At 37.2% G+C, this 27,557-nt stretch overlaps 3 protein-coding genes across 5 annotated transcripts in view; 2 read left to right on the top strand and 1 right to left on the bottom strand.

The window, feature by feature from the left end:
• LOC107839362 (cilia- and flagella-associated protein 20) overlaps nt 1–629 on the bottom strand; it is a 5,070-nt gene extending 4,441 nt beyond the window's left edge. The window contains exons 1-3 of the mRNA XM_016682811.2: nt 461–629; nt 315–380; nt 201–232 (exon numbers count right to left, since the gene is read on the bottom strand). Of these exons, the coding sequence (XP_016538297.1) occupies nt 201–232; nt 315–367 (85 nt within the window). The 5' untranslated portion in view covers nt 368–380; nt 461–629. The remainder of the gene's footprint in view (nt 1–200; nt 233–314; nt 381–460) is intronic.
• A 1,415-nt stretch (nt 630–2,044) lies between these two features.
• On the top strand, nt 2,045–21,366 carry LOC107839361 (THO complex subunit 1). 3 transcript variants are annotated; one of them, XM_016682809.2, is made up of 21 exons: nt 2,045–2,295; nt 2,446–2,529; nt 3,768–3,842; nt 6,023–6,116; nt 7,211–7,356; nt 7,481–7,552; nt 8,760–8,832; nt 8,912–8,977; nt 9,064–9,110; nt 9,741–9,812; nt 9,913–10,038; nt 10,127–10,192; nt 10,954–10,995; nt 11,601–11,717; nt 11,909–11,991; nt 13,011–13,077; nt 15,607–15,678; nt 15,834–15,884; nt 19,797–19,856; nt 19,937–20,086; nt 20,648–21,366. In XM_016682809.2, exons 1-21 carry the CDS (start codon nt 2,293–2,295, stop codon nt 20,909–20,911), a joined length of 1,830 nt encoding a protein of 609 aa, XP_016538295.1. In that variant the 5' UTR covers nt 2,045–2,292; the 3' UTR covers nt 20,912–21,366. The 3 variants fall into 3 exon arrangements, with proteins under 3 accessions (XP_016538295.1, XP_016538296.1, XP_047250501.1); XM_016682810.2 differs by lacking the exons at nt 2,045–2,295; nt 2,446–2,529 and having other exon boundaries at nt 3,768–3,862; XM_047394545.1 differs by lacking the exons at nt 2,045–2,295; nt 2,446–2,529; nt 3,768–3,842; nt 6,023–6,116 and adding an exon at nt 7,059–7,118.
• Nucleotides 21,367–21,746: 380 nt separating this feature from the next.
• Nucleotides 21,747–25,033, top strand: LOC107839359 (40S ribosomal protein S20-2). Its single transcript, XM_016682808.2, has 4 exons — nt 21,747–22,077; nt 22,188–22,306; nt 23,555–23,668; nt 24,738–25,033. Exons 2-4 carry the CDS (start codon nt 22,192–22,194, stop codon nt 24,878–24,880), a joined length of 372 nt encoding a protein of 123 aa, XP_016538294.1. The 5' UTR covers nt 21,747–22,077; nt 22,188–22,191; the 3' UTR covers nt 24,881–25,033.
• Nucleotides 25,034–27,557: the final 2,524 nt, after the last annotated feature.

Genomic DNA, 27,557 nt, shown 5'->3' with positions numbered 1-27,557 from the left:
CCCCCCCCCCCCCCCCCCCCCAAAAAAAAAAAAAAAAAAAAAACTTTTATACATAAACCCCTCTTTCTGGTGAAAGGGGAAATTTTACACAGTAACCAAGTCCCCACAAAAATATCCAAATAGAAAAATGCCCGTACATGAATCCTATTGCCGTTGTTCTACCAAAAATAAGTCCAACCCATAAATTAGCTTAAAGTTACCTTCTTTATCCCAAATCTGCAGAGGCTTGCTCCTGCAAAAAAAAAAAAAAACAATGTTTATTACAAGTAAGAAAGTTAAAAAATTGCAGGAGAAATTGACCGCAGATTACATACCCTAGGCTGTACAAAATGGAAAGAAATCCGGATTGAAACGTGTTCTTAAACATTGGAGTCAAATGCCTGCAAATTAACAACAGAGGATTATTCGAATAAAATTACAAAAGCAAAAACAAATAGATGAATACAAGGGTTGATGGTACCTCAATGAAGAAACGGAGCACAGTTTGCGAATAAAAAATAAGGGTTCCAGAGTCGACTTTGATTTAGGGGAATAGATCGGGCGAATTCTGACCCGGCTCGAATCCGAAGGTCGTTTGGACTTTGGTGTGCGTAATATATTGAAATGTCTCGATATTAAAATTTGGATTTGCTTTATACTTAATTAATTTATAGTTGATGAATATATGTTATTTTGTTCCATCTTTCTAATGAAATGGATTAAAAGATAATATTATTAAGGTTAAAATTTTAAAATAATTTAATTCATCTATCAAATAATTCTTTAATATCAAGGTCACAACAAATATTAAAGAGGTAAATATAATTTACATTTCTTAACTTTATTTTATTTGGAGCGTAAAATGAATGAGTGGAGGCAGTGAGCTTTTTATATCCGTTTTGCTACGAAAGATGATAAGAAGCAAGAGTTTTGATGGAAGAAGTTTATTTAGGGGTGACTTATAAGGGGAAAAAATATTACAAGAGAAACTATATTTTAATTGTGAAACTAATTTCAAAAAAATAGAGAGATTGATAATAGTCATATCGTGTTGTAATGGAATGGATAAAGTGAAAGTTCATATATTAAGTGTTTTGCGCCATAAGAATAAGTCACCGAGTTTTGAAGGTGGATTTTTATAAAGTGATGATTATACTAATTTGCATTGTGATGATTATATACTAATTTGTGTTGAAGTTGTGCAAAGTGTAGCATTGTTGGTTAAGAATTCACACATACAGAAGATGAAAGTAGTGAAACTGATGATATTGATTGATCAATACTAAGATATGAGGGACAAGGTGTGAGTAGCTCTTGTAATGAACAATATAAAGAATGCGAGATTAAGATAATTCGGACATAACGAAGGAAATGCACACATGTCCTAGTGAGGATGTGTGAAATGTTGGCTACAGTGAGTACGAGAAAAGTAAAGTCAGATCGGAGTATTCTTGAAAATGTGTGATTAAATGATACATGTCATATATGCCGTTCACCGAGGACACGCCCATTGGGGAGATACAAAGATTGAGGATTAAAGTAAAAGGCTAGTAGGCAGTTAAACGTTGTCTTGTTTCTTTACCAATATTATTATTAATACTCTCATACTATCTTATTCTTTGCAACATTACTCGTCGTTTGCTTTGTTTGAATGTTGTATTATTTGTTATTGCTATTATTCACGTTTTCGTTGTTTTGGGTCATAATTATATTTGCTTACGTGTACTTGACTTCGGATTTGCTTTACTTGAGCCATTGGTTATACCTTTACAAACTTTGAGTGCGATATCGTCTTTGTAAGAATATATTTTTACTCAAAAATATATTTTTTTATCACAAATAATAACACTTCAAAACTTTTATCGAACATGAATTGAAAATTAAAAAAAATACATTATTAAATAACGATAAAATTCATGATTTGTTTGATCATGAAATTATTTTTTTTCTTTTTTTTCAAAGTAATGGTTGATGTTTAAAAATAAAAAACGTATGTAATTTTGCATATATTTTGAAGTTATTTTAAAACTTTTATGTTTGCTCTGCTAGAGAGAGAAAATAAAATAAAAATAGTTTCAATAATTTTAAAATTTTAGAATTCATTTTCCAAATTGGAGACAAGTAATAACTATTCACGGCAATGTTAAAAAGAAAAAGAAAAAGAAAAAGAAAAAGAAAAAGAAAAGGGACGTGACGAAATTCTTCGGTGTTTTGCAAGAATACTCAAGAAGTGAAGAAGAGAAAACCCATATGTTGGTAGCAATAAAATACCCTTAAATCCCATAAAATCACTGCACAGTCTCTCCCTTCAGTATGGTAAGTGAGCTATGTATGTTTTGTACATTTTTCTAGTAGTTCTCTCTTCATATTCTTGCAGTGTTTGAAGTCGGAAAAACAGAGACGGACATATTTATGTATTGAAAATCTATCACAATCTTAAAGTTTTTGTTTTGGCAATTTCTGCAGGATTTGTTTAGGCAGGCTATTCTTCGCCCAGAGCCACCTGAAGAATTCGCTCTTCTTACTGTTCAACAAGCTATTAACCCTCAGGTTTCTTTGAGCAACCTTTTATCTCTTCTATTTCCGTGCCCTAATTTTATTTTTTGAAATGAAAAGTATTGTTGATTTCATTATATAAAAACAGCACAAAGAAGTGCCGGGATTACGTTAAATAATGGGGGAAAGAGGAGAAAGATATAATTAACTAAGCTGTACATAATTGTCCTATTTTCGGTTTTGCATAGTACTTGCTCCAAAGGGAAGTGCATAGTTCTTTCTCCTACAAAGCCAAACTAGGGAAATTTTGGTCCTGTTAGTACTTGATATTTTAAAAGAATAGCAGTGGGTTCTGTTACATACCCAGATACTCACTTACTTTTCAGACTATTGAGTTGTCACTTTGGTCCTCCTAATACTTTAAAAGAATGTTTGATTGGTGAATGTACTAACTTTATCTCCACTTTTAATCCTCATTTGTTTGCAGCTTGTTTGGATGGCTGTTACCTATTGTATTGTATCGTATTGTTAGTTTAACTACTATGTTTATTTTGATTGTTACTTGAATTTTACAATTTCAAATCGTAGCTCTGTTTCCCAAACTAGATAGGACAGTATAATCGGGATGGAGGGGGAGTACATTTGTACGTTCATTGGTCCGTGTGTTTATTTGGAGGTAAGGGTAGACGCAAACAGGCGTATATGCTTCTTATAATGTGTTATGGAGGTGTATCTGTGTGTGTTCTATATTTGACTGCTTGGGTAGATGAGGAGAAAAACAAAAAAGAAGACAAACTTGCATCTTCTTTGGATTATTTACCTTTCTGAAGAATTAAAACCTGAGAGTGACTAGTTAACTAGATGATGATATCGGCTTGAGTTCATCTAACCCATTAACTTTACCTGGAAAAAGCTTACTTGTTTCCTTTGCGTTGAGGTTGGGGTGAAGGAATGTTCAATTTTCCGCATAAGAACTTTCTCCCTGCTTTTGAATTGGACCTTTTCCAGTGTTACAAGTAGATTGCCTTTACTCTGGCAGTGTTTCTCTAATGTAACTTGACTGTGCCATTTCCCATTTATTGTGATGGTAAAACATTTGTAGATTTTTCTGTTTTATTTGTTTGAAGTGTAGTATTCATTATAAAGAAGTCCATTTCGTGCAACATAATAGTAGCGTATGGGAAATTATACATCTAGGTCTCACTGACTAGTTATTTCTCAATGCTCACGAATGTGAGTTACTGCTATGGAGTTCTTATATTCAGCCTATTTACTTTTCTGGTCATCTGCAGAAGCAAACAAAGCTAGTCCAAGATGAGAATCAGCTATTGGAAAATATTCTCAGGTCGCTACTTCAAGAACTGGTGGTATGTGTGATTTTTCTTAGGTAGGAACTGCATCATAATTTGTGGAAACGTTGGTTGATGAAAATTGGACTTAGTAAATCATGGTAGATTCTAGTTTAGGGTGATTGACAATCTCAAATTGTGTTGTGGATGACTAATTTGTGATTCGTTATCTCATGTCACTTGCGAGACTACTCTTTTGAGTTTCTTGATATTAGGCTTTTTTAGCCGAGGGTCTATCGGAAACAACCTCTTTTCCCTGCAAAGGTAGGGGTAAGGTTTGCGTACAATTCCTATCCTTCAGCTTGCGCATGTTGACTCTTCCACCTTGTACCCGCTACTTCCCACTGACAGTTAACTCTGCCTACTAAAGATTAGACAAATGGGAAGAAATCTAAGTTACTCGGACTCTTCACTTTCGGTGCCGCACCCGTGTCGACACGACATGGGTGTGGGATCCGTACCCGATCTGGTCAACCAATTTTGGGTACTTCGAACAAACTCGGCTGGGAAAGTCTGGACACATTTAAGAAATTCGGTTATCAAAACAAAAGCTAAGGTGAAATTTAAGAAAATGGAATACCTTTATATAGAAATTTCTATGTTATTGCTTTTCTTTTTAACTCCTTTTAGGATTTTCTTCTTCAACAATATTTTCTCCTCAAGTTTTGAACATAATATCTCATAATTTATGTTTTATAACTCTATTTTTAGATATTTAAATTATTTTTCACCGAATCCCAGCACCCGTATCCATCCCTAAATCCATATCCCTGAATCTTTAAATTGAGACCGTGAAGGATCCGACCTCTAGATCCATACCCGTATCGGACACCCGCACCCAAGTCTGAGCAACTTAGGAAGAAACTATGTAGTGTTTTTTGCCGCCACTGAGATTTGAACCTTAAACCTCATGGTTCTCCTATTTGGAAATTACTCCTTGATGTAATGAATACGATCTTCACAACATCAACAACAACAACAACATACTCGGTGGAATCCCACAAAATGAATATTATCTTCACACCCTTTCTTTTTTCTTCTTTGGATTATTATCAAGTTCCCAGCTTCTGTTGTCATCGTGCAGGCGTATTTTCACTAAAACTTAAGCATTCCAGCGTAAGTCAATAATCCACTAAATAGATTCTTCTCATCAGAAGTTAGATTTAGGGTAAACGGAAAATAGGCATTATTTTTCCTAGGATTTGTCCGTGTGATAAATAACATGTAAAGGGTAGTATTTTTTCGTCTAGATTGGATATCTTGGATCTTGAATATTCCCTAATAAACAATCAAAAGAGAAGTTTTGGAGTCTGAACTTAGAGAAGGAGTAGTTGATAGGTATACCGGTGTAGTTGGGACATTATTTGGTGGGTGAGTCCAAAAAATGGTTTTTATGAATGCTAAAGTGTGATAAAAGACTATAACTCCTCAACTTATATATCCGATAGTTTTTTTGCTTTTAAAAGGATATATAGGACACCTTTTTTTTTTAAAAGTGAAACTGAATATACAGGACAAGATTACTACTCAACTTGTATAGTCAAGTGTCCTCTAGGATAGATCAAATGCACTGGCTCAACATCTAGGACAAGTTGTGATTGTGACTGATTCAAGCTCCAGCTTGAAATGGAGAGAGTACATCATAATATTACCAGAATACTACTTTGGCAGTGGGTGATTTATCGGGAATTCTGTAATTGAATCACATTGCATTACAAGAAAAGCCGAAGCTATATCTTTCTTGTTCACGAGCTTTGTAGTGTTGGGAAACATTTAATGCTACCTTTTCATCATTTTTTTTTTCTTGTTTTCTTTTAACTTCACCATTGGTCATGCTATAGAGTACTCCCTCCATTCCTTTTTATATGCTCCTTTGGGTTGGGCACGTCCCTTAATAAAGTCCTCACTCCTAGAAAATTAAAGTAATTTCACTAATATACCCGTAATTAAATAAGTGCTCCTTTAATCTTTCAAGATTAATTAATGATCTTGGTAATTTGAACAAGGGGATAATAGGAAGATTTTGATCAAACTATTCTTGAAAGATTAAAGGAACACTCATTTAGGAATATATGATTCCTACTTGTATTCTAACAATAAGCACAACCCAAAATAGCATATAAAAAGGAATGGAGGGAGTATTTTTCTGGGTAGCATGACTGTCTTATGATTAGTGATTTTTTTTTATTCTGTCACAGGCTGCTGCGGTTCAGTCAGGGCAGAAAGTCATGCAGTATGGAGTGTCAATTGCTGATGGTGAATCAAGTCAGGGTCAGATTCCCCGCCTTCTTGGTGAGTGTCTGGTAGCACTAATGGTTCCTTTTGGTTATTATCAGGAAATTGCAACCCTTAAGACTCTGTAGATGTAAATGCTACAACAACAACAACAACAACAACAACAACAACAACGTTCCCAGTTTATTCCCACGTAGTGGGGTTTGGGGAGGGTAAAGTGTACGCAATCCATACCGCTACCTCCGAAGTAGTATTGAGGTTGTTTCCGATAGGCCCCCGGCTCAGGACAAAAAGGCAATAAACAAAGCCGTATTAAAACATAAAACACGATGAGATAACATAAATAAGACACCAACGGAGTTGTATAGAGTACTATACACTATCTAACCGAAAGCACACCTCCCCCAAACCCTCCAAACAAGAAACTCCAACCTACGTCCACAACCCTACGACTAGTAGCATGGCTACACCAAAGCAATCTATCTACTAGGTACGACTCACTCTCACAAACTAGTCCTCTAACCTAATTCGCATCCTTCATACCTTCCTATTTAGGGTCATGTCCTCATTAAGTTGTAACTGCTCCATGTCATGTCTAATCACCTTCCTCCAGTCTTTCTTCGGCCTGCCTCTACCCCACCTGGAACCATCCATAGTCAACCTCTCACACCTATGAACAGGGGCATCATCAGTGCCCTTCCTCATCATATGCCCAAACCATCTCAACCTCACTTCCCGCATCTTGTCTTCCACCGAAGTCACTCCTACCTTTTCCTGAATAGTCTCATTCCTAACCCTATCTCTCATAGTAAGTCCACACATCCAATACTACTAAGAAACATAATTCATTTATTGTTATCCATCTAGTGTCTATCCCAAAGGGAAAAAATCAGCTAAGATCACGATTGTTGTAGCAATAAAGGTAGAGAGATCCTTCAGATATGCCTTAATTGCTAATGAGTGGGTACATAATTCTAGGTGTAAAAATGTTCCAAATAATGTTTTGAAGTTGGATTTATAGAAGCCTGTGAATGCTCTGGCTGATTCACATAGGAGATGGTGAGATGCATTTATCATCTTAATCTTGTTGAAACTATCATGAATAGTCACTTGTTCTTTCCTTTTGACGTTTTCTTTTAATTTATTTATAGATATTGTTCTATATCTTTGTGAGAAAGAACATGTGGAAGGTGGCATGATATTTCAACTTCTGGAGGATTTGACAGAAATGTCAACAATGAGAAATTGTGAGGATGTTTTTGGGTACATAGAGAGCAAACAAGACATATTGGGGAAGGTATGAATAATTATCGGCGGTTTCAGTTCTATGAACATTTCTCTGTAGTAAAAAGAAGTTCTATGAATATTTCTGACAAATTCTTGGCATTTAAAATGTTTATGTTCATCATTGTGACATATAGCCAGAACTCTTTGCACGAGGAAAGCTTGTTATGTTAAGGACGTGTAATCAGTTGCTTCGTCGTCTATCAAAGGTGCATATTTATTTCCATTTCAGCTTTTGGCATATTTGTTTGCATTCCAGCTTTATCTTATGTATGATATCAGTAACATCTTTGTCTCTATTTGCTCATTAATTCATCTGGTGCATATCGTGAAAATGAATCTATTTTCAGCAATTCAAGTCATTACTTATTGTCAATTCATTGTCCATTGATTTGATTTATCATGCCGAAAAGTTTCATTTGTTGTCTTACATTAAATCTTTCCGTCTGTGTTAGATCGAGGGGCTATTTTGGTTGTGCAAGCTCTAATTCAAATTACTGTTCTTTTTCGTATTGATCTAGAATTTAAGTTCAATATAGTTTGTAATTGGAATTCTTTGAGAAAGGTAATGATGTTATTATAGATCTCCAGCACAATACTGTGCATGGAACAGTATTTACAGTTCAAAAAGCAAAACCAAACGTGATACTTGATCTTGTCACGAGGATTCAATAATGTCTAATAGAGTGTCTGCTTCTTCCATGGAGAATTTTTCCTGCACATCTATGGTCTAAAAGCAATTTCAGAATTGTTAAGAGTCCCACATTGGAAAAAGGATGGGTACTTGGTCTCCTTATATAGACTTGGGCAATCCTCCCCTAAAGAGCTAGCTTTTGGGGTTGAGTTAGACCAAGATCCATTTATTTAAATGGTATCAGTGCCAGACCCATTCCAATTTTTATTCACTGATGTTTGGCCCTCATATTATATTGTCCACGCTCCAGTTAACAAGGTCTAGGTCTGGGCGTGCGGGGAGTGTAAGAGTCCCACATCCGAAAAAGGATGGGTACTTGGTTTCCTTATATGGACGTGGAAATCCTCCCCTGAAGAGCTGGCTTTTGGGGTTGAGTTAGGCCCAAGATCCATTTCTTTATAAGAATGATTGACGACCATTGTGGGAATATTTGCGCATTGATTCAAAGACACAGACGGAAGCCCATTGGTAGTCATTGCTTGCATCGCCTTTTCTATTTGTCATGTTTTAATGCTAACCAATCTTTATTTTTATGAAATATATATTTTTTTTAAAGCCAATTCACCTATCACAAGTTAATACGTAAATTTAAATTTCACTATATTTCATTCCTTTTCTGTATGGCTGGTAAAACCCGAATAATGCTTGTTGTGCATCATTATCTTCTCTCTAAGTAAACAAGGTGTTCCAATATTTACCTGGCTTAACATCTTGTATTGCAGGCAAATGATGTTGTCTTCTGTGGTCGCATTATCATGTTTCTTGCTCACTTCTTCCCCTTATCTGAGCGTTCTGGTACTTAGTTTTGTTTCTGTATGTGGTTAGATCCCCCCTTTGTATATTGGTGCAAATTTGTTTGCTCAAATTCCTGCAGCTGTAAATATAAAGGGAGTTTTCAATACATCGAATGAGACAAAATATGAGACAGAAGCGCCTGAGGGTAGATATCTTTTCCCATTGCTTTCTTGCAAATCTGTTTTTGCATTTTAGTTAGTGCTAACAGTGCGTCAACTTGTTTGATTTCAGGTATTTCTATTGATTTCAACTTCTATAAAACACTTTGGAGTCTACAGGTTGGTATCGGATGTTTTTGTACTTTTTAAGGGAACACTTCTGATTACCATAGTCTGTTAGATAAACATTCTTAAAAACCTAACATCATGAGATTATTTCTGCAATTCCTGGTAACCCAGTTGCTTTAATGCTCGTTATTCCTGAAGAGGTGCCATTGAGTGTTATTTTACAATCTAAGTGGGCTGGAGGTCCTGATATAACTTCTAAAGAATTGACCGCCAAAAAATATAAAGCTAAAGCGTTTCTATGAATTCATTCTAAGTGTTGCTGTTGAATATGATGCTGAATCATGAGGGGCAACCTCTATCATCAATGCAACAACACAATATTTGTCATACAGTCTGTCTTCGTAACATTGAAATCCTAGTTGATTCTGATGGGTGATGTTCAGAGATGAGACCGTTGGTGAGAAACTGGAGGGAAAAAGAATTGTAAGCAAGCATAGAAGACAAGGGGGGATTTGGTAATCAATTTGAGTGAATGTCAGATTAGGGTGGTCTCTTGTTGATTTCAGACAACCTTTTCTTCTGTATGAATCACTGTGTTTGGAGTATCTCTGATAAGCTCCATGTATGTGCTTCTCTCATCTTCCTATCTTGTTTAGTAATTTTTTAGTTTTGCTAGCTCAGGAATACTTCTGCAATCCGCCATCCCTGGTTAATGCTCCCGGCAAGTGGCACAAATTTACATCCAGTTTGATGGTACACCTTTTTCTCTGTTTAGATGCTTTGAGATGTTTCTGTTGCTGTTTTTCCATTAACCATATGTAATGTGCGATTAATTTATTTTTGGGGCTTGCAGGTCGTTCTAAATACTTTTGAGGCTCAGCCTTTAAGTGATGAAGAGGGAAATGCTCATAACCTTGAGGATGACGCTGCAACCTTTAACATAAAGTATCTTACAAGCAGTAAACTTATGGGTCTCGAGGTATGGGAGCATTTCTCAATTTAGAAAATTCTTAAGCAAAAAAGTAGCAAATTCAATGGCATATTCCTGATCATTCTTTTTGTCTCAGCTAAAAGATCCTAGTTTCAGGCGCCACGTTCTGGTTCAGTGCCTCATTCTGTTCGACTATTTGAAGGTAATGATAAGCATGTTGTAAGCTCGAGTTCAGTGCTAGTGGGTCTTTTAGTGATAATGTCACCTTAAATACTATTGACTGAACCTCATCTAAAGTTGGATGGCTCTTTCCCTTTCCTGTGTACATGTGAGATAAGTTTTTTCAACTTGAATTCACAAAACAAAAGCATCAAAGTTCAGGTGCATATCTTTGATTTTGATCAGTATCATGACAATCCACATGATAATTTGATAATCATTAAGTTGAAGATTCTCTAATATACAAAGTCAGTAGGATTCTTAAATGTCTTAGGTGTGGTGTACATCGGAGAAGATAGCTAATAAAAACGTGGTCTCTGCTGGAGTTTTGCCGAGGGAAGCTGTGAGAGTAAAGTTATTTGAGGGAGGGAGAAGGAAAAACACGGTAGAAAACTGATAGGGAGAAAGCAGTAGGTTAGGTGCTTTGTAACTAATCTAGAAGGAGTTTGTTTCTAGTCTCTTGTCATGATGGCCCCCATTCGGCTCTGACCTACTTGTTTGGCCATCAGTTTTTGTCCACTATTTCAACTTCACCTTGAGATAGGGAATTTGAAGATGAAAACTTGTTTAAGTGTGTCAAGTGACATAATGGTTCACTCACAAATCAAGGTTTTCCAAGCGAAATTTATGGCCAAATACAACTTCAACTTGCAAATACTTTTTTTCAACTACAATGTTAAATACATTTTTTTTACAACTTCAACTGAATAATGTCCAAAACCGTACTTGTTCGTAATCATGCAGGCGCCAGGGAAAAGTGAGAAGGAATTGCCCTCTGAAGCAATGGTTGGTATTGCCTTTACTGATTATTTCTTTTCATGCCGTATCAGATTTTTAGTGGCCTTTTGATTCCTGCAACCTCTGTCTCTCTCTTTGTTAATATTATATGTATGTATAAAATATAGCACACACTGATGCCATGTAGAGATACTTGTGCAAGGTTTGCCTAGGAGTGAAAGTAGAACCGTCGGAAATAATTGTTTGGTGGGAACTTGTGATCATATCTCATCATTGATAGATCTAATGTTCAGGGAAAAGGCCATATTTTTCATTTGTTTCTTTCAACCATTTTGAAGTTCTTGGAGATTTACAGTGTTGTAGAACTAGGGATCGATATTTTGTTAGTGATTGCTAGTGTACCGGGCTGCCCTTTTTATTGGAAAATAGTTGATCATTTATTGCTGAACATAGCTTTACTTTAACTGGGGATTCCTTACCGCCACTTACATAGCATAGTCACCTTCTGTACAATACGTAATCCGAACACCTGCCCAACATCGGCCAGGGCATCTCACCAAGGTGCCGCAGGGTTCGACCAACACAAATATTTGCACACATAGCATTATGCTTTACCTCAGCAACAAGCTAATTTTGTTTCCTCAAAATTGTAGGAGGAGGAAATAAAGACTAGTGAAGAGCGGGTAAAGAAGCTTCTTGAAATGACTCCACCTAAAGGCATAGATTTCCTCCGCAGTATTGAGCACATTTTGGAGCGTGAAAGGAATTGGGTAAGCATTGGTTTTCTCTCTTATTTCACTTTTTCATGCAAGAGATCTTAGACATTTGTGAGGATACTAAAAGCAATATGTTTATGCATACCTTATCCGGAATATTCTACTTCACTCCTCCTTATACATTTCTCTATTTTCTCTTTATCTGTTGGCTTATTATGCTGTGCGGATGATGACTTTTTCCCTAGGTTTGGTGGAAACGTGATGGCTGCCCCCCATTTGAGAAGCAACCAGAAGAGAAAAAGCTGGTTCAAGATGGAACCAAAAAACGGTATCCAACTACAATTAGCATGTGCTGTTGCTTTTGATCTGTACAATGTACAACATATTGGCGAATATCCAGATCATTTGTTTTCCCCTTAGTTTTGTATTTCTCTCACATTTGAAAAATTAATTTGTTAACAATAATGAAAATGCATAGAAGGACAAAGTGACCTCTAGTGACAATATTAGAAAATATTAAGTAGGCGTTTGGCCATGGAAATTTTTTCATTTTTTTCAGAAAATTATTTCACTTTAGTGAAAAAAGTGTAAATAGTGGTGTTTCACCATAAAAATTATTTAACTTCAGTGAAAATTGTTTTTGGAAAAAGTGAAAACAATTTCTCACTCCTATTTCTCTGACAAAATTTCAAAAACAACTCCAATTTATATTCATGGTCAAACACAACACCAACTCTAACTCCAACTCCAACTCCGGAAAATTATTATTTTCATGGCCAAACGGGGCATAAGTAATGAAAAGTTTAAACAAGCAGTATGCCTATCGCCTATCCCTGTGAAAATCCAACAACTCCACTCCAAAATACAATCCTTTTGCAATCACCATAGCAATCCGTAGAACACTAGTTCAGTCCAAACTCAGGCTGGATGAATATATCCTCCCTGGAATCTTTAGCATTGTGCTGAAGCTTAATACACCACTCGGCAGAGAGCATGAAAGATTTCCTTAAAGCTTCTTACCTTTAGTCTATGTTACATGGGTCCTTCATTTGCCTTCATGTATGTCTCTGAACGGGTGTGGTAAGTGTGTTTAGCCAAAATATGACCTATTTCAACTGAACGCATTGAGGACCCATCTGTGCTGAATAGTTGTTTATCCATCCTCAGCAGCCTATGCAACCAGTTGACAGTAAAAAGTTTGGTACTCTAGCCTTGAGAAGCCAAGGAGCATAATAGTTGTGTTTAGTCATTAGTTCTTAGTTCTTTTTAAGCCATTTTAGTCGGCGGATCATGTTTTCAAGAATTCAAAGATGATAATTAGCCTGTCTTTTTTTCCCTTACTCGCAGTCGGCCACGATGGAGGCTTGGAAACAAAGAACTCTCCCAATTGTGGAGATGGGCTGATCAGTATCCGGTTTGTTTTCATCAACTTATTACTTGCATGAGTCCCATGTAGCAAGATATTTGTCACATTAGTTTTTAGTGGCTCTGTATGTGGGACTTGCTGATACTGTCACAATGATACACAATGATTAGAATCAATAAAGAATTCTCACTTTAGATGATTAATTCTGAACTTATTATGACAGTTGCAGTGAGTAAAAAAGTGTAATGGGCTTTTTTGTAATTGTCTAATTGATGGTTTCTATGGAATATGGACGTGTGAAAACCAAATATCCTCTCATAATCATTATGAACCGTATGAATGAAATACACATTGAGCACATTTTAAGTAATCGTCACATATGTTGCGTGTTCAAGATATGAATGCTTATATCTGCTTTTTTTTTTTAAATGTAAAACAACTAAATAAAATTAATATAAATACTTTCTACGCTGGTCTCGCCACTCTTTTAGAAGTTCTATCTCTTCTCTCTTCAGATTATTTGGAATATATAAAGAGGTGTTGTCTTTCACAGCGTTTATACTAAAGTCCATATTTCTGTTGCAAATTACACTATGTTAAATGATCCGCAACTTCTCATGCATCTTGTACGTGCAACACCGACTCATACAATGCTTCTCCATTTCATTAGATTGTTAACTTTTAAGATAGCATCCATGGGCACAACGTGAAGGACACCACTTTCCGATGTGCTTTGGCCTTGCATCATCACCATTGAGCGAGCATCTATAATATGATTTCACCAATAAATATTTGCTGCTTGTTTCTTTTGTAAATCATTTATCCTCATTCCTGAACTTTGTATGACAATGTTCTTCTGCCTTAAATTATCAAGTTTTATCTGATTCTCAACCTTGCATTGATCTCCTAGTTATTTCTGGTGTACTTGGCCTGTCTATTCTGGTATTATGACTATTGTGGCTTTCTCAATAAACTGGGTCACCCTGGAAGCTTTGACCCATTTGTGACCTATGTGTATCTTCAACTCACATTGAAGTATCATTTGCAAATACTAGGTGTGATATAATGAGTAAATACTTCATCTCCTTCCTTTGTCCACCTGAATCCTCCCAAGGATCTCGTGAGAAAACGAGCGAAAGAAGATCTGGATGTTTGATTTCTGTACTGCATTCAAAGAAGCCGAAAGAAGTTATTTTGACTATAATGAAAAAATGTTTCCTTCTTATCAGTTTGTATGAACCATACCCATTTTCTCAACCAAAAAAAAATTGTATCAAAATCTTTTCTGGGGGAGCATGAAAGGGAAAACTGGTATTAGTGGGTTGACAAATAAAGCAACAACAACAACAACAACAACAACAAACCCAGTGTATTCCCACTTTGTGGGGTCTGGGGGGGGTAAGATGTACGCAGTCCATACCTCTACCTCTGATGAAGTAGAAAGGCTGTTTCCGAAAGACCCCCGGCTCAAGTTACGAGATATCAAACAAACACATAGTACAGCACAGAAGCAGATGACATAACATAGATACTGCAGCCATAAGGAATATAAAACAGAGTAAAGCAGGAATGCAGGAATATAAAGCAGAGGAAAGCACACAGATTCGTAACAAACATAGAACACGGAACACGGAACAGAACATTGAATACGGAATCATACCAGGAATACACCCCCACCAATTACCTCCCTACATTAGCGACCCGAACAGGCCCTAATCCTCTGCCGTAATTCGCGTCTTCCAGACCTTCCTATCTAGGGTCATGTCCTCGGTAAGCTGTAACTGTTCCATGTCCCGCCTAATCACCTCACCCCAGTACTTCTTCGGTCTACCCCTACCCCGTCTAAAACCATCCAACGCTAGCCTCTCACACCTACGGACCGGGGCATCCATGCCCCTCCTCTTCACGTGTCCGAACCATCTCAATCGTGCTTCCCGCATCTTACACTCCACTGAAGTCACCCCAACCTTCTCCCGGATAGTCTCATTCCGAGCTCTATCCCTTCGGGTCAGTCCACACATCCAGCGCAACATCCGCATTTCTGCCACCTTCATTCTTTGGGTGTGGGAGTTCTTAACTGGCCAACACTCCGCTCCATACAGCAAGGCCGGACGGACTACCACCCTATAGAATTTACCTTTAAGCTTGGGCGGCACCTTTAAATTCTAATGGGTAAATATAAAAAATTTCTTATCTAAAGGTTGCTAGTCCTACACAAGAGATTGATGGTTCTGTTACTTCTGTATAGAATATGCGATGCATGCCAGCATAGTCCCTATGGTAAGAACCCTCAATAAGAAGTGGTGTGTGCCAACTTGATGTCAGTTATAGATTTGTACACTCTATTGCTCAAAACTCTGACTAACAACATTTGTAATCATGCATTTCTTTTCTCCCCTCATCCTTTCATTCTAATTTTCCATGACTTGAAAGCTGTATTATCTGAAAGACAAACTATGGATATTGTAGTTTATAACATGTCTTGTTCAAGGCATCTTGACTCCGAAGTAGATGGAGCTTATAATTTTGACGTTGAATGGCTAATGACATAATCATCTCTTTCTGTTCTTTCTCCAGGATGCTTTAACTGATACTAAACGTGTGTGCACTCCCTCTATCACAGATTACTGGAAACCTCTGGCCGAAGATGTAAGCATCCATTAAGTTTCTTTAACCAAAGCAGCTTTGGAAGGAGATGTTCCCTCTAATCTCTACTTTGTGTTATTCCCTTTGCTGCGGTAACAAGGGTCTTTGTAGTATTTCCTTGATTTCTGTGTTTGATTTTATCTCTTCTGATTTGGTAGATGGATGAATCTGCTGGAATAGAAGCAGAATACCATCACAAAAACAATCGGGTTAGTGTCTTCATCTTTGCTGCATGGTTTGTTTCCTACACTTTTTTTATAGTTACAAAAGAAGAGATATTAGCTCATTACAAAGATAACAAAAACCTATCATAAGTCTAAAGAGCTGATAAATCAAAGGTTCATCATAGGACTAGAGAGCTAATAAAATCTAAAAAAGAATCTAAGTTGTAAGCAGGGGTAAGATTGGGTACCCAGCTAAAAAGAGTAGTCAGGCATCTGGCCTTGAGGTCGGAGCTGGCGGTTGCAATACCATCAAAACATCTTTGGTTTCTTTCCAACCATAAGCACCACAAAATGCAAGCAGGAATCATTGACCAAATCCTTCTGATGGACTTCCCAACTTTCCTAATATTCCAACAGACAAAAAGTTCCCTGACAGTGCGAGGCATTGCCCATTGCAGACCAAAAAAGGAGAGGAACATTTTACACACTTCTGTAGCAACTGGACAGTGTAAGAACAGGTGATTAATGAACTCAGAGGTGCAATTACACAAGTAACATCTATTAGCTAAAAGAAATTTCCTTTTCATGAGATTGTCTAGAGTTAAACAAGCTCCTTGTAAGGTGATCCAGCAGAAACAAGAAACTTTTTGAGGTAATTTAGTTTTCCAGATGAGCTTCCAAGGCCATTGGTCAATCAGATCCTTGTTTGAGCTCAGGAGCAGGTAACCTTGTTTGATAGAATAAGAACCATTCTTGTTGCTTCCCCACTTAAGTCTGTCACTTCTTTGAGTGAGAACTGGACTACCCTGCAAAACTCCCAATCAAAGCTATCATGTCCTCAATTTCCCAGTCATTTAGATGTCTTCTTAGATGCAAATTCCATGTGTTATCCTCCCAGTTCTGAGCAATCGTTGAATCTGGATTAGTAGTTATATGAAACAACCTAGGGAACACATCCTTAAGAATGATAGAGCCGAGCCATTTATCTTTCCAGAATAAAAGATGTGCTCCATTTCCCACTTTGAAGGAGGAGTTGAGGAAGAACTCATCCCACAATCTCCTAATACCTTTCCACAATCAAGACCCATAAGGAGCTAGGACTGGGTTGGAGCACCAATGGCTATTGCTACCATATTTGGCTAGGATAATCTCCTTCCAAAGGCCAGTATGATCTTGGTTAAACCTCCAATGCCATTTCATTAACATACATTTGTTGTGTATTGCTAAATCCTTTAACCTTGGACCACCTAGATGCTTTGGAAGAGTTACTTTGGCCCACTTGACTAAATGAAACTTGTGACTTTCACTATTACCTTCCCACAGAAAAGACCTTCTTAACTTGACGAGTTGCTCTTGAACCTCTGTTGGTATTCTAAACAAAGACATAAAATAAGTCGGAATACTATCAAGAACACTATTGATGAGTGTTACTCTACCACCAAGAGAAAGGTATTATTGTTGCCAGGAGGCCAATCTTTTCTCAAACTTTTCGATGACCACATTCCAAATCTCTGCTGATCTGTGACTAGCATCCAGGGGGAGTCCTAGATAGGTAGTGGGAAAAGTTCCAGTGCTACAGTACATAATGCTGGCCAACATCTCAAGATCTGAAACCACATTGACAGGGTAGATGATGCTTTTCGACATGTTAATGTGGAGCCCAGATAAAGCTTCAAAAATCATAAGGGTGAGGTTGAGATACCTCACTTGAGACTCTTCAGCACCACAAAAAATAAGGGTGTCAGCAGCAAAAAGAAGATGAGAAACAGGGACCATAAGACCAGGGTTGTTACCCACTTCAAAGCCACAAATCCATTTCAATTGCTTTGCCTTTTCTAGCATCCTACTAAGACCCTCCATGGCCAGAATGAAAAGGAATGGAGATAGTGGGTCGCCTTGCCTTATCCCTCTCAAAGGGGAAAAGAATCCTGCAGGTCTTCTGTTGATTAGAACAGAATATTTAACTGTGGAGAAGCTATACTTGATCCATTTGATCCACTTTTCTCCAAATCCCATTTGCCTTAGAATAGAAGTTAGGTACTGCCAGTTGAGCTTGTCAAAAGCCTTCTCTATATCCAGCTTGAGTAATAGACCCGGGACACCACTTTTTTGCCTCCAATCCAATACTTCATTTGCTATAAGGGCTGCATCAGTAATCTGTCTGGCATTATGTTCTCGGTTACAGTTTAAGTGACTTCTTATTTTTTAACAATGACATGCTTAGTAAGTCACTGTAGAAACAGAATTCTAGCTGACTGGTTTATTTCATTGAAATATTAGGAATCATTTTGTATCATAATCTATACTAATGCAGAATTGATTAACTCATAACTAAGATTATATACATACGCAAGTAGCTAAAGGCTAAAGCTCATTGACATTAGAATATAAAAGTTGCCATATATTTATGTACATATATTGAGGTCTGTGCCTAATAATAAAATATACAGGACATGTATGACCTCAAAGCTGGACGAAGTAAAGATTTTGCATCAGATTAAAAATTTAAGAAGTACTTTTGCAGTTAAAAAAAAATTAGGAAAAGATTTGTCTCAATGTACAGATGTAGCTGATAGTTCACAATCTTCAATGAGAACGGAAGTTGCGTACTTTTGATTTTCAAACTGCATTTTCTTTTAAATGTTTTGGTGCAACACCCTTGAATTATTCTAGGTTGTCACTTTATTCCAACACATGATCAACTCTTGTCCTTTTTGTGTCTAAACAATAATGAAGTGGCATGTGGATTTAAACCTATTGCATAGTACTTGCTAACAACAATCTGTAGCAGCTGCGCCAAAACTATTTATTTGTTTTCTTTTTACTCTTACAGAAGTCATGTAGTTTTTAAGTCTTTTTCACTTGTGAATCTGTTCATGTTGACTAAACATTTTCTTTGCATTCCATTGAACAACATCAAGAACTTCGATTCGCAGTCCTTCTCAAAAAGAAACTTCAACTTGCAATCCATAAGCCCAGACCAGGAGCCAGATGGTTGTTTGTATGAGAGAGTGAAGAAAAAGTTTTTTGCTATTAAATAAATTTGGCTTACTTGAAGATGGATATGATAAAGAGGTCCAGATATTTATTATGAATTAAATAATCGAAGATTACAAAGGCAGAAACTGAGATTTAAGTGAGAAGAATAAAATTTACTGGACAGTCTTGGTATGTCTTGGCAGTTTTGCTCTCTCCAGCCCATGGAGGTCAATGGACTCGTCTCAGAAGTTCTATTTCTCAACCAATGAGGGATAGTCACATCACTGTCCTCACTCCACTGCTCAGCCCAAAGGGGATGAGTGAGTCTTATGTTTGAATATGAAGTATTAAAGTGCTATATACTTGAGGGATTTATCATAACGATTTCCTTAAAACACTTTACCACAAATTCTTCCAGCTTTCATGGTTAGTGTAAACCGTGCACATATGAGCTTCACGGGAATAGCTAGTTAGAGAGGGCGGATTCTTGCGGTAGGTTGACAGCCAGTTAATAATCAAATTAGAATGGAGCTGAATTGATACAGAGGATGCATATTATCAAACTCCCAACTAGTTTGGGATTGAGGCAAAGTTGGTTGAGTTTTCATCACTAGTGTCCCTCCCTCAGGGGTGAGAATCCATTGATGTTCTGTCAGAAACGTTCTTGTAAGCACACCTAATCTTTTACTCTTAACACCTAAAGACAATTATTCACTAATATCACTGTTCACTTGTTGGTTAGAGTGGTGATCAAAGATACACCTTCTAGGTAGGTGTAGTAAGGATATTTATTCTCATGCTATCTGGAAGATGGCACATATAGCAGTTGGTAATATGTTTAGAGTAAAAATGAGAACTCACAGAGAAAAAATTTGTGTTGATATTATCATGCATCTTTATGCTCTGATTACGATGCTTATTTATGTTACTTCTCTTTCTTGGATGCATGATTGTAATGATTTCCTGATATCTATCCAGGTCTATTGTTGGAAAGGTTTGCGGTTTTCAGCCCGACAAGACTTGGAGGGATTTTCCAGAGTATGATCTAACTTATGGATAAGATTTCAAGTCTTTATCATTAAAATTCTCAATGAAATTAATTACTTGTTCTTTTTCAGTTTACAGAACATGGTATTGAGGGGGTAGTGCCTCTGGAGCTTTTGCCTACTGAAGTACGGGCCAAATATCAAGCTAAACCAAGTGAAAGGACCAAGCGGATTAAGAAGGAGGAAACAAAAAATTCAGCGCAACAAGCAGAAGAAAATCAGGTTCCTGAAAACGAACTTAACCTTATGTTCCCAGTTTACATTTCTTTTCCCGTAAGTTAATCCTTGTGGCAATTCTATGCTGACTTGAAGATAGTAAGTGGCTTTACCGTTAGGTTCAAACATTCTTTTGGTTTGGATTTCCCAGGGTTTTCATGTCCTGTGTGCCACATGGTCTGTACACAATATAAATGAGAATACCCTTCCACAATATTGAATATTTACAGTTAAAGCTCACCAAATTAGTGTGTATAACTTCAATGGAACTCAAGATTTTTATCTAGTTATAGTTCATTCTGGCCTGTCTTGGTTTTAAATTAAAATGGAGATTCTGCTTAGAAAATGGTGAAACAAATAGGTAATGTCATCAATAAATGCTAAACTCCTGTCTTCATGTTACTCTAGTAATCGTTGTTATCCTTAATTTCTGCAAAAAATGAAAATAGCTGGAGATAACTACATTTTTTTTTTCTGATGCTGCAATTATTCCGAGTTTGTCGTATTTTCTAATTCACTAGTCCTTGTTTCTGTCCTTAACCGTGCTTTTCGTTTAATCTTGACTAGATTGCAACACCACCAAGTGAGATAGACAATGAAGTGAGCCGAGCAGATCTTGAAGCATCAGCTGCCCCCATGGAAACGGATGCAGGGATTGCTACTGTTAATATATCTCAGGACGAAACTCCAACTCCAGAGGATAACCCGAAGCAAAGCTCTGATACAGATGTTGCTCAAGAAGCAGGGCAGACTGAAGCAGACACAGAAGCAGAGACGGGGTTGATTGATGGAGAAACAGATGCAGAAGTTGATCTAGATGCAGTAGGTTAATCCAACTCTGTATCGGTTCACGCACTATGCCGGTGCCAACGATCTACTTATTCTGGACTGAATTTGCACCATGGAACTAATGTCAGTTGCTGAAGAAGCTTGATAGCTAAATATTATTACACTTTAGAATCAACTTTTCTTCCAAAAGCTCAATTAGTTGGGGAGAAAGGTGGTATTGTTGCAGGCAACAATGATGAGATTGGAGAATGGGTGTTGTTTATTAAAGTATTAATAATTTTTTGTTGTTGTTGTTGTTGTATATTTGATTAAGCAAGTTCTATTCCTTGTTGATACTCTATTATGGGGATATTTGCAAAATGCACAACTGGAGGCATCATTTGTTAAAATTGAGCCGAGACATGACTTGCATGTCACCGTTGCGAAATGTAACTTTATCTTTTCTGGTTGTAGCTTTAAAATGATATGCTTTCCGAGTAATCCATTATGGTTGAGTATAGTATGTAATTAATTATACCGGTTTAGCATGACTTGCATGTCATGCCACAATCTACCAATTTTTTGGTTCCTATTGCTGCCATCCCTGCCCTCAACTTGGAGAGTATTTGAGTCCCCTTTTTTTTAGAACTTAAAAGGTTATTTTCGTACAAATATCAAAACAGAAGGTGGTAATATTTAATGGACGTTTTAACCGTGAAAACAAAAAATATTTTCACTTTATTTGAAATTGGTGGGAGTTGGAGTTGTGTTTGAACATACTTTTTTGTAATAAATATTAGAATTCCCTTTTAGAAATCATGAGACGTAATTTACACATGAAATATAATTTAAGGAACTACTAATATAAATAGGGCTATTTGTCAGATCACCCTTATTTTGGTCAAAGTCTGGTCCAAACCCATCATTTGCACTCTATGTCTACAATAAGCTTATTTCACTTTTCAACCTTTAAATAGTTGAATAAAATTTTCATTATGTAGATACAATTTATATAGTAGCTTAAAGTGCCATTTGTGCAAATATCCCTAAAGTCCAAGTGTTGTTAACCCGAACCGGAAAGAAATAAACAAAACCCTAGCTAGGTTTAAGGGTATATAAAGAAGACGGCGGACACAACGCAGCCTCCTATTTGCCAGAATTTGAAGCGGAAGCAGAGCCACCCCACTAGTCTCCCTTGCAAAATTCTCAGTTCTTCTCTCCATTCTAAGGTAATAATCTCTACCACCCCAAAGATAATTTTGGGTTTCTCTTCTTTTTTTTCTTTGTAATCTGATGATTTTTTTTTTTTTTTTTTGTGTGTGTATGTGTGTTTAAGCAGAAAGATGGCAACATATGCAGCAATGAAGCCAACAAAGCCAGGGCTAGAGGACCCACAAGAGAAGATTCACAAGATTAGGATTACTCTCTCCTCCAAGAATGTTAAGAATCTCGAGAAAGGTGATCATACGTTTTATCTCTTTGTGTTCAATTACATAATTATGTGATTTTGCTGTATGTCTGAATTGTAAACTCATTTGGATCCATGACAAGTTATGCCCTTTCAAACAACAACAACAACATATCCAGTGAGATCCCACAATTGGGGTCTGGCTGTAATCATTTAGTCCCAATTGCCGAAGGTTTAAAGTTTTGTTTAAAATGAGTAGAATTTGTTGGTATAATTAAGTAATGAGATTGGCACCAGTCTGACTAGTCTAGTGCTGTTAATTCAGCTTTTATATCCTAGAGACATTGTTCTCAAACAAATCGACTGATGGAATTCAGCTTATTTTGCTTTTATTTGTCGTTGTTGGTATTGAGCTCAAATGAGCAGATTCAAAATCCTTCTGTTTCAAGTTTGGATAGTAGTTGGAAAACGATTTAAAATTGGCCTATGGTTGTGCTTTTCCTCATTTTTTGTTATGCCTGTATTTTGTGAATTCATATGGCCACTATTTGTTGTCATCAATTCATTTTGACTGGAAATAAGATACATTTGGTTGTTTTTTATTTTGAATTGCGTGTAGGTTTGGATCAAATGCTGAAGATAAGACTAGTTCTTTTTTAGAATGGTCTGAAGATAAGACTAGTTATTATGTAGTTCTTTTTTAGAATAATCTCTAATGAAAAATATAGCTCCATGAGCAAAAGCTCTTGTCATGATGAATCCGGTGATATATTGGTGGTGGGTATATAATGCAGCTTGAGTAGTGAAGTCTTGTGCTATGAATGCATAAGCAGGTAAAGAGTACATGTGTTGAGCTACCAAAGAAGCAATAACCCCTAAAGAAGCTAGAGCAAAACCTAATTGAAAATGAAGCGAATTGTTGATTGTGTCATAAAGACCCTTATATCCCTCTCTCTTCTAATAAATATGGTGCCTCCTATCTCTTCTCCTCTGTTAATCAAAAAGATCAGATTGAAGATGTTTCTCTTTTATGTGTTGGGTATGTTTGTTGTTAAAAATGATTTCATATTATACCATTTTAGTTTTTGGTTATTTAGTTTTTTGCTGTCTGGTTTATTAGTGTGCTACCATGAAGTAACATATCCTAGATACACTAATTAATGCTAAAAGTAGATTTTGAAGCATAGTTTTTTGGAACCATTTGCTTGAATTTCGTTAGTCGTTTACTTTACTTTTTTGTTTATATCAAACATTAAGAAGTATGCTCTTTCTTTATTGACCTAATTTAAAACGTGTAGTGTGCGCTGATTTGGTTCGTGGTGCCAAGGATAAGAGGCTCAGGGTGAAGGGACCAGTGAGAATGCCCACCAAGGTCTTGAACATCACCACCAGAAAGTCTCCTTGTGGAGAAGGTACTAGACATTCCATACATTTTTTTGTTGTGTTCTAGAGATTGTGTTGTTTGATGAAATTTGTCCCTTTTGACAAGTAACATTATGACTTTATTATCGAATTATCGAACCGATGTTAAAAAGTATGGTATATGGTATCTACTCTCAAATACCGCCTACCGAACCCGAACTTTGAAAATGCCGAACCAAATACTGAACGCCCACCCCTACTATCAACCCACTAATCATGAAAAGAATTAAGTAGATATTTATTTAGTTTGAATTGTTTACATTGTCATATTGAAACATGGTTTGTGTATTTAATGCTACATCTTCCTCGTTCGTGCTTTTATAGGAGTATAAACTTGTGTTCCAAAGTGTTGTGCTAACCACCATGAACAGTGAAAATTGAATTTGAAAGCTTGAACCGTGTTTGGATCAAACAATGGATTCATTTGATATACTTTCTTCTCAAGTACATTTGAGGCCCAATACACCCAAATGGCGGGACCCTCCCACACTTTGTCAACCCATGCCCACGAACCTCATGTCCACTACATCACTCGTACTCCCTCTGTTTCAAAAAGAATGACCTAGTTTGACTTGGCACGAAGTTTAAGAAAGACTTTTGAATCTTGTGGTCTTAAATTAAAGATGTCAAATGTACCAAAATGCCGTTCAATCTTGTGGTCTTAAACATGCCACGTGGAAAGTTAAAATTAAAAAGTTGCCAAAAAATTAATGGATCATTCTTTTTGAAACGGACTAAAAAGGAAAGTAGGTCATTCTTTTTGAAACGGAGGGAGTAATACTTTTCAAGTGGTGCGTTGTTGCCTGATTTCAATGATGGTGTTTGCTCTGCTGATTGCTTTTGATTCCTGATTTCAATGATGATGTTTGCTCTGCTGATTGCTTTTGATTCCTCGACTCCACTAGTTTATATTTTTGAATGCTCATAATCTGTCTCAGAAGCCAACTTGCAGAATCTATGAAGGGTGGAGCCTTATGTTTCATAATATTGCTATGTAGTTTCATCTATAAAACTCTTCAAAAAGAGTTTATTCTTATTCCTTTTCTTCTCTACGCACAGGTACAAATACATGGGACAGATTTGAGCTGCGAGTCCACAAGAGAGTGATTGACCTTTTCAGCTCACCAGAAGTTGTCAAACAAATCACCTCCATCACCATTGAACCCGGTGTTGAGGTTGAGGTCACTATTGCTGATTCTTAGATCCCCAATTTCCTTATGTAGATGAATATGCTCTGAAATTTTGGCCTGAGGACTTTATGTATTAAGTTTTTTGGGATTACAATTGTGCTGTTAAAAAGCTAGACTTTGACAAAAGCGAAGTGATTTACTTAAGTTACTTGCAACTTTCATGAATTTCTACCTTGGATTACTTCAAAAGTGCCAACTCAGGGCAGTGAGATACACTTAAGGCAAGGTGGGTTTCCTTGAACACTTCCAATTTCCCAATGTGAGACAAGTCTCAGTATACGACCGTTTTTTACATTTGAGATGTTTCTAAATTCTTGAGACGCCCAAATTTAGTCAGTCGTCTTTGTTAATATGCTTTAATTTTTGCTCAATTTTTGCTAATATGTTTATGATCGTGGTTCTAACTAGATCTTTGGTTAGTGAAGCCTCTTAACTTTGTATAACAAGCATACCATGATATTATTAATGCAACAATTTTCTTAAACATCATTATTGCTAAATGTTGTGTAAAAACTGAACTCTTTTAGCAGAAGTGGTGTATTAACTCTTTAAACAGTAAAGTACAACAACAACAAAGTCAGTGTATTTTTAAAAAGTGAGGTCTGGGGAGCGTAAAATGTATGCAGTTCATATCGCTGCCTCCGAAGTAGAGAGGCTGTCGATAGACTCCCCGGCTCAAGATGAAGAATAGTATACAAGGTCGTAATGAAACATGAAGCGGGATGGATGACATAACAGATTTGAAATCAGAAATAAGAAATAGTACATCCACCTAGTAATAATATACACTCACAGATCAAAGACACCCATCACACCCAAACTCTCCTGACTAGAGGCTCCTACTTATGGACACAGTCCTAGGGTTACTAACTCGGCTACACAAGACCTCTCCTAACACCTTGCTACATTCCACACACTCACACTAGCCTTCTACCCTTATTTGGGACCTCCACACCTTCCTATTAGGGTCATGTCCTCAGTAAGTTATAACTACTCCATATCATGTCTAATGACCTCCCTCAGTATTTCTTCGGCCTACCTCTACTCTTCTTGAAGCTATCCAAAGCTAGCTTCTCACACCTACAAAGTGGGGCATCAGTGCCCCTCCTCATCACATGCCCAAACCATCTCAGCCTTCTTTCTCGCATCTTGTCCTCCACCGAAGTCACTCTCACCTTCTCCTGGATAGTCTTATTTCTAACTCTATCCCCTCTAGTAAGTTCATACATCCAACGCAATATTCTCATTTCCACCACCTTCAATCTTTGAATGTGGGAGTTCTTGGCTGGCCAACACTCCGCTCTATGCAGCATAGCCGAACGGACTGTCGCTCTGTAGAGTTTTCCTTTAAGCTTAAGGGGCACCTTCTTATCACACAACACTCCCGAGGCGAGCCTCCACTTCATCTAACCTGATCCAATACGTTTAAAGACATCCTCATCAATCTCGTCATTCCCCTGAATCATAGACCCAAGATACTTAAAATTATCCCTCTTACAAACATCTTGGGAATCCAACTTACCACCACTTCGTCCTCTTGACTCGAGTCACTAAACTTGCATTCCATATACTCCGTCTTGGACCTACTCAACCTGAACCTCTTAGATTCAAGGGTTTGCCTCCAAACCTCTTTTTCCATTCACACCCCCTGCGTCTCACCAATCAGCACTACATCATCCGCAAATAACATACACCAAGGCACCTCACCTTGAATACTCTGCGTCAACACGTCTATCACCAACGCAAATAGGAACAGGCTAGGGGTCATTAAATCTAAAAATTTTCGTACAGGTTTTAGATGCAACAAATGAAGTGAGCTCAGGAACTAATGTTTAGAATAGTTTTATAATGAATAATTACATGAAATATATTACAACAACAATAACAACAAACCCAGTATATTCCCACATAGTGGGGTCTGGGGAGGGTAGAGTGTATGCAGTCCATACCACTACCTCAAAAGAAGTAGAGAGACTGTTTTCGATAGTCCCCCGACTCAAGATAAGAGGCAATATACAGAAGCATGCAAGGCATAAAACAGGATAAAATAACACAGGTACGACATCTACAAAAAAAAGTACACTAAAATCCACCTAATTACTAACTACGACTCATCCACACCCTTAACTCTCTATCCTAATGCTTTTCCTCCAAACCTTCATATCCAGAGTCATGCCCTCAGTCAACTGCAATAGCTCTATGTCACGTCTAATCACTTCTCTCCTGTATTTATTCGGTCTACCCCTACCCCACTTGAAACCATCCAAGGCCAACCTCTCACACTTACGAACTGGGGTATCCATGCCCCTTCTCATCACATGACCAAACTATCTCAACCTCACTTCCCGCATTTTAGCCTTCACTGTCACCACTCCCACTTTCTCTCGAATAATTTCATTCCTAACCCTGTCAGCCCTCGTGAATTCACACATCCAACGCAACATCCTCATTTCTGCCACCTTCAACTTTTGGATATGAGAATTCTTAACCGGCCAACACTCCGCTCCATACAACATAGTAGACCAGACTGCAACTCTATAGAATTTTCCTTTCAGCTTGGGTGACACCTTTTTATCGCATAAAATTCCCAAAGTAAACCTCCATTTCATCCAACCTACCCCAATAGGTGAGAGACATCCTCATCTATCTCTCTATTTTCCTAAATTATAGACCCGAAATACTTAAAACT

The sequence above is a fragment of the Capsicum annuum genome, chromosome 8 (genome assembly GCF_002878395.1).
Source record: "Capsicum annuum cultivar UCD-10X-F1 chromosome 8, UCD10Xv1.1, whole genome shotgun sequence".
NCBI classification, from domain to species: Eukaryota; Viridiplantae; Streptophyta; class Magnoliopsida; order Solanales; family Solanaceae; genus Capsicum; species Capsicum annuum.
This window is presented reverse-complemented; position numbering and strand designations above follow the sequence as displayed.

What these genes read in the sequence shown, in the direction of transcription:
- LOC107839361 (XM_016682809.2), top strand. An exon ending in AACAAGCTATTAACCCTCAG is followed by an intron (nt 2,530 to 3,767) that starts GTTTCTTTGAGC and finishes GGTCATCTGCAG; the next exon opens with AAGCAAACAAAGCTAGTCCA. An exon ending in GTAAACTTATGGGTCTCGAG is followed by an intron (nt 10,039 to 10,126) that starts GTATGGGAGCAT and finishes TTTTTGTCTCAG; the next exon opens with CTAAAAGATCCTAGTTTCAG.
- LOC107839359 (XM_016682808.2), top strand. Translation starts at nt 22,192, where the DNA reads ATGGCAACATATGCAGCAATGAAGCCAACAAAGCCAGGGCTAGAGGAC. An exon ending in TGTTAAGAATCTCGAGAAAG is followed by an intron (nt 22,307 to 23,554) that starts GTGATCATACGT and finishes TAAAACGTGTAG; the next exon opens with TGTGCGCTGATTTGGTTCGT. An exon ending in AAAGTCTCCTTGTGGAGAAG is followed by an intron (nt 23,669 to 24,737) that starts GTACTAGACATT and finishes CTCTACGCACAG; the next exon opens with GTACAAATACATGGGACAGA.